Raw genomic sequence first — 11,118 nt, 5'->3', positions numbered from 1 at the left:
ATGCATCTCGAGCAGGTCCAGGGAGGTGATCCTCCCCCTCTATGCGGCACTGGTCAGGCCGCAGCTGGAGTACTGCGTCCAGGTCTGGGCGCCACACTTCAGGGGGGATGTGGACAACATGGAGAGGGTCCAGGAGGCCACTTGCATGGTCAGGGGGCATCAGGGCAGGTCCTATGAGAAGAGACGACGGGACCTGAACCTGTTCAGCCTCCACAAGAGGAGGCTGAGAGGGGATCTGGTGGCCATCTATAAACTGGCCAAGGGGGACCAGCAGGCATTGGGAGAGTCCCTGTTCCCCCGACCACAACCGGGGGTAACAAGGAACAACGGCCACAAGTTGACTGTGAGTAGATTCAGACTAGACATCAGGAGGTGCTACTTCACTGTCAGGGCGGCTAGGATCTGGAACCAACTTCCGAGAGAAGTGGTGCTGGTTCCTACCCTGGGGGTCTTCAAAAGGAGGCTGGATGAACACCTTGCCGGGGTCCTTTGACCCCAGTACTCTTTCCTGCCATGTCAGGGGGTCAGACTTGATGATCTGCTCAGGTCCCTTCCGACCCGACAAACTATGAAACTATAACTGCTGTAGTAATAACCCCTTTAAAAAATAAAACCAGGCAGGGGTGTGAAAAAAAGGAACTACACTCAATCATTCTGCTTCCTCCAGCTACAATTCAGCCTTAGAGCAGAGAACACATGATATTAAAAGCATTTGTTGAGATGCCATTTTTTCAGCGTCTCTTGATGCTGTTTAAGCTGCAGTGCATAATGTTTAAAGTATTCATTTCAAAGCCAATCTATGTTTTGAGAGCAAATAAAGTAATATGCTTGCTTTGGAGGACATTGTTTTTTCATTTAAAGATTTTTTTCCCAGAAGCCTAAAGAGAAGAATTTTAAATTTCTGAGCGGCCAGGGAAATACTGAGTGGAAGGCCCAGCCTGGGTGGGTAAATAATGTCTGCCATTACTTACATGGGTGTAACTCCAGAGTAATACACACTGGGCACATCGAGTTATTTACTGCAGATGCCTAATTAGCTCTGCAGTAAACATCTCAGTGTCTATGCAGATTCACAGGAGTTTGGGGCTGGAAGGGACCTCAGGAGATCATCAGATCCAGCCCCCCTGCTCTGGGCAGGAAACACTGCTGCGGTTAAATAACCCCAGCAATGTGTGCATCCAAAAACACTGCGGGGCTGCATTGGCCAGGAATCAAACCCAGGTCAACTGCTTGGAAGGCAGCTATGCCCACCACTATACAACCAATGCTTGGTTTTAAAGGCTGCAGTAAATAAACAAACTCCTCCATCGGGTAGTACTTGTAAATACAAGTACCATCCTGCTGCAGAGCTTTTTAGTGCACAGTAACGCACATGTAGATGCTGATGGAGATGGCTTGGGCATGAGGCTGCTTCAGTGTGGGGCTACCTGCTAGCTAGCCCCACACTGTAGCATGCTAGTGCCTCAGTCCCTCCACAGCACACTGAACTGGGGAGCAGCCCTGGAATGGCAGGCTGAGCCCCTGCACCCCTTGCCAGCCCAGGGCTGTTCTGACCCAGATCAACATGCTGTGGTTCCAGGCGCATGTTCAAACAGCGTGCCCTGGAGCAATACACACTGGCATGATGAGCACTGGAATAACAGGATGTGCAGATGCACCCACTGACACGAGGGTGATTGGGAGCATAATAATCCCCCTTCTTTAGACGAGGTCATCATAAAGGGGCACAGCTGTGGGACATGCAACTACATACCTGCCTTTATTGCAGCATAGAGTGGCAATCTTATAAGAACAGGAAACTCATTCTTCCTGACCGCACAACACTCGGGGTCAGCACTGTAGGTGAGGATTAAGAGCTTCACAATTTCCAAATGTCCCTGCCGGCAAGCTATGGCAAGCATCCAATTCAGGAGTTGATGGAAGTTGCTGGGATCTAGCAAAACAACACGACATGATTTTAGATGGTGGACTAGCTTGCAGTCAACAATTGATCACTTAACTGTGATGGCAAGGCACGACTAGGTTGTTGCAGTATGTGGCCATCAATCCCCCGCCTCATCAGCTGCATTCTCTGAACGTCACTTTGAAACCAAAACCTGACATGTGACATTTTTGCTTTTTCAATTCCCCCCCTTTCCCCTTCTGTGGGTTTAAACCCTTAGTTGAATTCAGCAAGAATGTACTGATCACTTCCCTCAACCCTTCACAGTGATTGAGGTGAATGAAATATGTGCCCCAAAACCTTTCCAACGCTCATGATTAAATGGCTGCAAGACCCAGCCTCTGGGTTAACAACACGGGCATTCCCTGCAACATGCCAGACTCACAGTGAATGTGTGCAGCCTCTGCTTACTTTACAGTGAGATCCCACATAGGACCAAGCCAGCCAGCCCAAATTTACAGGGCAACTTCTTCGCAATTTCTCCATGGAAATTACCTCTACACCCCTGGCAATTCCACAACACCGCTGCATCTCAGGTTTGGGAATCCAGGCTCGGGTTCAGCATCAAACCGGGGGTTTGAACAGCTTAACTGAGGCAGGTCTTCCTGCTGAAAATCACAGCAGTACCAAAACCGGAGCACTCGTCTGACCCCAGCGCTCTTTCCTGCCTAGGCAGGGGTTCGGACTGGATGATCTGTTGAGGTCCCTTCTGACCCTAGTGTCTATGAATCTATGAACCCAACTCTTGGCACAGGGAGATAGGCAATTTATTATCATGCCCTGCCATGAACCCCAGCATGAACTTTTCCTGGAAACCAATGGGAAGGTATGTATTATATGAATAGCTATCAGAGATTACGGAGTTGGTCATTCAAGGGAAAAACAGAAGTTTATAATAAAAAACACTGTAATGTCTCTTATTAATTAGCTACAGTGTTTCAGAAGAGCTGGCCATCTAAGCATCCCATCTTGCTAAAACCACTTTCAATTACTGGGAAAGAATGAATTGTAAAACTCTACTTTATTTTCCACTATTTAATAACAGCTGCTTTTTCATTGCCCCATCTCAGGAAACAAATCTTTCTAGATCATTTGTATTCTCTATTTCTAGGTCTCCAGCACCACATCGCAGTGCTTGGGTTGCAAATATTACATGGGGTGCTTAAATCCAGCCCCCTGAGCAGCAGCTCTCTGCTATCTCCTTTTCTAAAAGCATTTGCAAAATATTTAACCTAAATAACTTTCGAAACATTAACCCTGCTCTCACTTCGAAACATTAACCCTGCTCTCACTGAAGTTGACGGTAAAAGTCCTATTAGACCTTATAAATGTAGGGCCAGGTCCTTAAAAGGGGTTGTCTCCATGCCACAGAGGACTGCACTCTCTCAAGGACAGCTCTAAGAGTGGGGTCTGGAGCTCTGGCCTTTTCCCCTCCTGCAGCAAATAATGGAGGACCCTGCTGTCATAGAAAGGCAAGAGGACAAGGACAAAGAAGGAGAATGAACTGCGGCCTCAAGCCAGTGCTCATTCAACGGGCATAAGATCCTGCCCTCTATGAGCTGCATCACCTCGAAGACTCACAAGCTAATCGCAGGGGCTGACGCTTCCCAAAACTGCTCTTGCCTCTCTGCAGGTGCAGCGATATAACCCAGCTCGGTGGCTGGGTAGGAACGAACTGGCTAAGCAGCAGGTAGCCCATGGTTCACAAGCAAACACAGAACCTTTTCCCCCTGGGGAAACTGCTTCAAGGCACTGCAGTTCAGATCTCTCCACCTACTTTCCTGAAGCTGGGCCCCTTCCTTTCCAAGGCAGGTGGAAAAGCTACATGCCCAACTGTGAAATCCCACAAGTCTATGAAAGCAGGATGAGGAAAAGGCAGATTACAAACTGGTCACCAGTCACGACGGGATGGCTGTTTTACCATGCAAGGAGTCTAACAGTTCCTTCACAACATCCACGTGCCCAAAATACGCAGCCACCACAGCTGGGTTGTCGTCATTGGGCTCCGTCGGTAATGTCACTAAGACGTCCTTCAGCAAATATCTCACGGCCTGCAGATCTCCGTAGGCTGCTGCAATACTGAGCAGCTGGCACTGGTGGAGAAAACAGAGCAGAATAAGGCACCAAAACCTCCCTCTCTCCTCCCAGTACAGAGAGCAATAAAGTAGACAGAGTGAGAGGACAGGGGCCCCCTAGGCATGCGTTTTTCTGCCACTGTAGCATGTCAGTCCTTCACACAACACTAAAAATGATCATTTTATTAATTTGCATGTATGAGTAATGTTCATTTAACCATCATTTTCCTTATTTGCTGCCCAGGTTGCTGAACACAAGTCCTCCACCAGAACATACCCCGACTCTCAGGGAAAGTGCCCCATTTTACACATGGGCAACAAAGACACAGATAAGGACGAAGCCTATTCCAGGAACAGTGCCTGAATGGAGGCCTCCCAAAGCTAGATCCAGTGCCTTGCCCATAAAGCCACTCTTTACTCTTTCCTACCAGCCCCTTTGCAGCCCACCGAGCCAGGTCAGAGCAGCCCCATGTTGGCAGGCTGACCCTTGGCCCCCTGCCAGCCGGGGCTGCATCGACCTGGTCCAGGGTGCTGGGTCCCAGGCTCACATGGCAAACAGCAATAAATTCTGGAGTTTATTGCTCCAGAGTGCACGTTCAAGCAGTACACCTGGGAGCAATAAACCCCAGACTTTATTGCTTTGCATTAACTGCACGTGTAGACATGCCCAGAAGGTTCCACGATGCGTCTATAAAAGGCAAATCTCCCAGCTTGCAACAGTGCAATGCAGTAGAGCTCACCCAGGCAGTCAGCGCAGGCGTGACCCACCTCCCTCTCCCATTTGGCCTGTGGCTGCCCCCACAGCACTCTGCACGGACAGCCCGCACCACACTCCCACTTGTGCTTACCAATGGTACTGCCTTGGCTCAGTGTACACAGCTTCCCAGTGGGGCTGCCCTCCAGCCACCTGGCTGCCCACAGGTGGCACTGCATCGTGCTGGATGGGGGCAGTAGGTGGAAGGCAGCTGGGAGCTGGAGCCCTGCACACTGGGGCAGGAGCTGCCCAGCTGTAGTTCCCCCTACATGTGATTGGGCACGTGGTGGCCACCACCACTTCCCCGTATAACCTGCTGCCCAGAGCAGTGCAGTAAGGGAAGGAGGAGGAAGAGCCGCTGGCCATGGGGGAGCCGAGCAGCAGTCAGGCAGCTGCTGCAGCTGCAGAAGCAGCTCCGCAGGGAAGCTGTGTGCGCTGGCTGGGGCCAGGGCCATGCTGCGGGTGGGCGCAGGGTGGATATGGGCGGGAGTGTGGTGCAGGCTACTTCCGGCAGAACTCAGCCCCATGCAGAGCACTGCAGAGGCAGCCACAGGCTGGATACAATCAATTGGCGGGCCAGATCTGGCCAGTGGGCTGTATTTTGCCCACCCTGGGCTAGACTGTACCACAAAGATTACTATTCAGGTTCTGCCTGTAAGACCATAATGTAGTGGACTTGTAGGGTCTCTGAAGTGGGAAGAAATGGGGTGCACAAGGAGGAAGAAACTTCTAAACACATGGGGCAGCATTTCTCCATCAGCCCATTGACCATATGCTTGCTGACTGGGATGAAGAGATTAAGCCGGGAGTGGAAACAGCATTCTGACATGGCACCGCCTGCATCCCAGGGCCACCCCAGAGATCGGAGAGCCAGCTCCTCTCCAAGTATGTCCCTCCACTGGATGAGACCATTTGGGACACTTGAACTCTGTCTCAGGGTTTCTGTACTTGATAACTGCGGAGCATCCTCAGATTTAAAATGTTACCCACACCTGCCCTGGGCTGAATGCAGCAGTGCATTAGTTGCACTACTAATGTGCAATGCATTTGATGTAGTTCAGCTGATGTAGTGGTGGTGGTCTAGGGGATGGGTAAGAAGCAAGATATGACTGGTAATATATTGGACCAATTATACAGTTGGGAGAGATGTTAGATGGAGTGGAGGTTTATTGACCTTTGAGGCGCACTGTCTGGGCTACTTATTGCCGCAGGACATTTCTAAGGCAGAGGAAGCCTACATAAGCCAGTTAAGGTGGAAAGTCCAAGACAAGACAATTATATTCCCGGGTGTGTTGTATGCAAGAAGCTGGCTCCCCTGATTTTATATCTGGGGTAACCATTGCAACTGGAATAATACTGTCATAATGCTCAGGATTTTAAACCTGCTGTCTTACACACACACAAGTCTTTTGACTGACAAAATCTCTTCTACTGTAACCAACTTTCTAAGTCCCTTCCCTGGCTCCATCTGTTTTCAGTAAGAGACCAGCCCACTACATGAGCAGATAACACTGCACATTTTCCAGGTAACCACTGAGTTCAGGATTTAATTCTGTAAAATATCAGAGATTATGAAGGTTTCTAAACAGAGGATTGGAAGATGCCCAGGGCAGCCTGGCACACTGTACACCTCCTTTGCATGATCTCACAGAAAGCTTCTAACTCCACCTGGAAGAAACCTTCCTCCCAGACTACCTCATCTGGTTAGTATCTGCTGAGCAGTGTCTGCTCTATTGCTGGCATGATACAAAGCCCTTGGTGAAAGTGCCATAGAGAACTGAACGCAGGACCTTGGGATCTAAAAAGTACAAGCTTTTGCCCTCTGAGCTAAAGCATCCAATGCTACAAGCTCCAAGTGAGGGGCCAAAAGGAGGGCAAAAGGGCAGAAGTCACAATCTTAATATAAAAGGATCTATAATTGCATCCAAATAGGAACACAAGCCCTGCTTATCATCTCCAAAGATGATCAAAAACTAAACAGAAACAAAGCTCACAGCACACTCAGGCCATTCAGACTGCCAAACCCGTCAGCCTATAACCGACACAGGGTTTTAGCAATAGTTGGATTTTTCTGCAAGTGCTATAAGGGGCTCTTTTTCTGGAATCATCCCAAGATAAGCAGGCGTGGAAACCGCCTTTCCCTGCCCTGGAAGCCATTCCTACACAGTCACTTCTCAAACAGAGGCCATTTGCTGCAAGCAGGCAGTGAGCAAAGCAGAGGTTCATTTACAGTGTCTGGAAAGAGGGTACGGCAATTCTTTGCCCTTTGTTCCAGGCACACGCATCGTCAAATGGGGGTGTCTGTCTTGCAGTGCGTATTTGGCCCGTACCCCAGCAAGCTGCCGCTGAGAAGCCATGTGGTTCAGTGAAGAGAGCTGCAGACTTGGTCCTGGGAACCGTGGAGTGAAATCCTGTCCCCATTGAAGTCAACGGGAATTTTGCCATCCTTCTCAGTAGAGAGAGGCTTTCACCCCAGAGAGTCTATCAGCTCAAACATGACTCGTTGGGTAGCTCTGGACTACCCACTTCACCTTTCCATGCCTGTCACCCCTTGGTCTATCTAGCTTTGAAGCTCTGCGGGGCACTCTTAAAATATTTGTGTACACCATCAAGGTCTCGGCCTGTTTGAGACTTCAAGATACATGCAGAAAATACAAGGGAGTGGGACATCTGGAGGAGGCATGACTGTAGACACAAGCCCAGGGTAAGCAGGTTCCTTCCCAAGGTGACCCAATGAAGGATACCATCTGCCCTACCTTTTCCACTTGTAATGCATTCTCCTCGCATGTTGTTTTAATCAGATCTTGGGCTGTATTGGTGTCTCCGCTTCTATAAGCGGCCTGAATGTTATCTGTCACAGGGGTCGGCGGTATGGAGACGTCACCTACAGTGGACTGTTTGCCGCCCATGTCCACAGCACCTGTGGGAAAGAAGAAAAAGGAAGAAGTGTTTGCTCATAACCCCTCACACCACTGCAATGTCAAAACACGCTGAGATGCAAAGAAGCGGTGAGACATTTATTGCAAAAGTATTTTGTATGTGTTGTAAAACAGAATATAAATAATAGGACTGTCTAAAATGCCGCAAGGGTGAGCGCGTGCCTCAGAGGACTTTCTGACACAGACATGAAAGTGCCACGGGCAGTGACCTCCTGAATCTGTGCAGGAGGTGTTTTCCACAAGGTGCGTGAAAGCACACGCATTCCCGTCCAGCCGGTGCCTGGCAGGGACCGCGCAGGCTGAGCCGGCACTTGGGTAAGGTTGCCACCTGCGGCAGCGCTGATGGAGCAAGGGGTCTCAATGGGCAGAAGGTGCTTATTAACACATCCAACACCATGGACCTAATGAACGGTGCAGGGCTCATCTGCAGGTAGGATCTGGAGTGTAAGCTGCCTTACTTGGCTGCGGAGCTGGAATTTGGCAGTGGCGGTATGAATTGCTGCGGCTCCTGGAGGCACAGCAGCCGCTGCTCTTCCTGCCACCAAATGTCCAGCCCCGCAGACCAGAGGATGCAACTCTCCGCTCCGTATCTGGTCTCTGCACCCAGCTGGAAATTGTGCAGCAGGACTAGCAGCAGCATTAATTGCCACAGCTCTGTGGGCTGGAGCTGGCCCACAGGCTTCCTGTTGGTCACCCCAGGTCTGATGTCAAGCAGGATGCCCAATGTCATGCAGCCCAACCAAGGACAAGCCAAGGACACAGCTTGGATCTCCTTGGGGATGGATTTTTACAGGTAGTTTAAAGCCTAAAGATGTAGACAAGTGCCTGGGGCCATGTTCAAGTACATCTAAGTTCCCCCTGCTCCCTCATCCTGTGTCTTAACCACAGCATCAGATCCATTTTGCCTGAGGTTGTGTGATGGGGTTCTTGTACCATGCACCCTGCTGAGCCAAGAGGTTCAACTCCCCTTCTGGGCTGAATTGCTGGGCCTGGCACCGAGGGCTCATCATCATAAGCCTCTGTGAGCAAAAAGAGCATGGGAGGCAGCGAGACCCAGTGGGTAGGATCTCAAGTGGGCCAGAAGATTGGGATTCCAGTTTTGGCTCTGTTCCTAGTCTACTGGGTGAGCTGAGGCAAGTCAAGTCATGTCTCTGTGCCTCAGTTTCCCTTCTCTGACTTTCCTTTGTTTCTTCAGGCTATAGACTGCTTGTGGCTAGGATTGGAGTTTATTCTTCACGTGTTTTCACACTGCTTACTGCAATGGCAGCATAGACTGGCCTTGATTCTCGTCATACCTGTAAGCATTACAATAATAATAACAATAATAATAATAATAATAATAGCAGCAAGCTGCTTTAAAAAGTACAAAAGAATGAAACAAAGAAAAGGAAAGTGCGTGGCACTTTTCACAGGACAGATCTCTTTATCACTCAAATAATCTTCCCTACTAAACCACCATTAAGGACTTACCATCCTTTCTTTTAATTTGCCACACACACATCACGAAAAGCAACCTCCCTGCCTGAAACAGCTCTGAGGTTATGCTCCCATTCCCAAAGTCCAACATAGATCAGATGTGCCTGCAATTCTCCTTGTTTGTTTGCTCGCTGTGTTTTCCTACAGGAGCTACCAAGGAGCTCTTTTATATGCACATTTATCATGTGAATTTTAGTTTCACGCAGTAAGAAGGAAGTCTGGATCAAACTGCAAGTGTCAGTAAATCTCTGTGAATAATTCAGTCTGAGTTACTAATCCATCCTGACTAACACTTTGCTTTAATTATTAAGATCAAGCTCGAGTCACCCAGACATCTGAGATGGCTCCAGAGATTCAGGCCATTAGGTTCTGCAGGCATCAATAATCCTTCTCAGAGGCTGCAGCAGCGTGAAGGACACACAGCGAGGATTCAAGGCAAATAAATGTGATTTTAAACGATAGCGGGCAACAGGCCCGCAGCCTTGTCTGCCTTTGGTTTCTATCCTGATTTGTAGAAATGTTGCCAAATATTGGAGAGAACGTTTTGCCCAACATTTGCTCCCCTCTTTTATGGAGCTGGGCACAATGGCAGCTGGCCTGCTGAAAAAACCCATGTTTGCTACAACTTTATTTGCTTTTGATGGAGGAGGAAGTTGATAATTCATCAATAGGCAACCTTTTTAAAAGGGCGAGAAGATGCCTTGCTTGGATAGACAAGTGTAAAGGAAAATGGGCCATTAAACCAACAAAGGTGTAATGACAAGAAAGGGCTAGATCCAAAAATTAGGCTTTGGTGCCACTGTGCCTAACTTTTAGGTCCTTGGCTCAGAAGTGAGATCCAGGACCCTGCAGTCCTGACCAGATGTACAGCTAGAGGCGCTCCAAGCCACGCGGGTGCAGATGTTCATGCCCCAGGAAGCCCTTCAAAAATGCTTGAAGCACTTCAAATTGACCCTCAAAAAAGAGAGCAAACACCTCAGACCTAGATCGGTTACAGAGGTGGGCAGGTGAGAACCGGCACCATACCTACAGGCTGGGCAGCTCCCTTCTCGTCAGTGCAGTCACAGAAAAGGATCTTGGAGTCATTATTGATGCCAAGATGAACATGGGCCGGCAGTGTGGGGACGCAGTCAGGAAGGCCAACCGCACCTTGGCATGCATCCACAGATGCATCTCGAGCAGGTCCAGGGAGGTGATCCTCCCCCTCTATGCGGCACTGGTCAGGCCGCAGCTGGAGTACTGCGTCCAGTTCTGGGCGCCGCACTTCAGGAGGGATGTGGACGGCATGGAGAGGGTCCAGAGGAGGCCACTCGCATGATCAGGGGGCAGCAAGGCAGGCCCTACGAGGAGAGGTGATGGGACCTGAACCTGTTCAGCCTCCACAAGAGAAGGCTGAGGGGGATCTTGTGGCCTGTTATAAACTAGTCAGGGGGGATCAGCAGGCATTGGGGGAGTCCCTGTTCCCCCGAGCACTGCCAGGAGTGACCAGGAATAGCAGTCACAAGCTGGCAGAGGGTAGATTTAGGCTGGATATCAGGAGGCGCGACTTCACGGTCAGGGCGGCTAGGATCTGGAACCAACTTCCAAGAGAAGTGGTGCTGGCTCCTACCCTGGGGGGGCTTTAAGAGGAGGCTGGATGAACACCTTGCTGGGGTCATTTGACCCCAGCACTCTTTCCTGCCATGGCAGGGGGTCGGACTTGATGATCTGTTCAGGTCTCTTCTGACCCGACCAACTATGAAACCTTGGACTTAATTTTGAACCACTTCCTGAAATGTTTGCACCCGCCAGCAGAGCACAATGAGGTTGCTCGGTTCTCCTGCAACCCACAGGGCTTGGCTTTTCTCCACCATGGGGAGGAGGGGGAAAGCGAAGCAGACAAGCAATGAGGGATCTCCCATGTGCTCGGCCATCCTCCAAAACCTCCAGAGG

The 11,118-nt window shown here is 49.8% G+C and overlaps 1 protein-coding gene across 2 annotated transcripts in view; it reads right to left on the bottom strand.

The window, feature by feature from the left end:
- The window catches only part of LRRK1 (leucine rich repeat kinase 1), a 93,524-nt gene that overhangs the window by 62,941 nt on the left and 19,465 nt on the right, over nucleotides 1-11,118 (bottom strand). For both annotated transcript variants that reach the window (XM_019533801.1, XM_019533802.1), the window contains exons 2-4: nucleotides 7,528-7,691; nucleotides 3,864-4,035; nucleotides 1,754-1,933 (exon numbers count right to left, since the gene is read on the bottom strand). In XM_019533801.1, coding sequence (XP_019389346.1) covers nucleotides 1,754-1,933; nucleotides 3,864-4,035; nucleotides 7,528-7,691 — 516 coding nt within the window. The remainder of the gene's footprint in view (nucleotides 1-1,753; nucleotides 1,934-3,863; nucleotides 4,036-7,527; nucleotides 7,692-11,118) is intronic.

This window comes from Crocodylus porosus, unplaced genomic scaffold (assembly GCF_001723895.1).
Source record: "Crocodylus porosus isolate Cpor-Errol unplaced genomic scaffold, CroPor_comp1, whole genome shotgun sequence".
Taxonomy (NCBI): domain Eukaryota; kingdom Metazoa; phylum Chordata; order Crocodylia; family Crocodylidae; genus Crocodylus; species Crocodylus porosus.
This window is presented reverse-complemented; position numbering and strand designations above follow the sequence as displayed.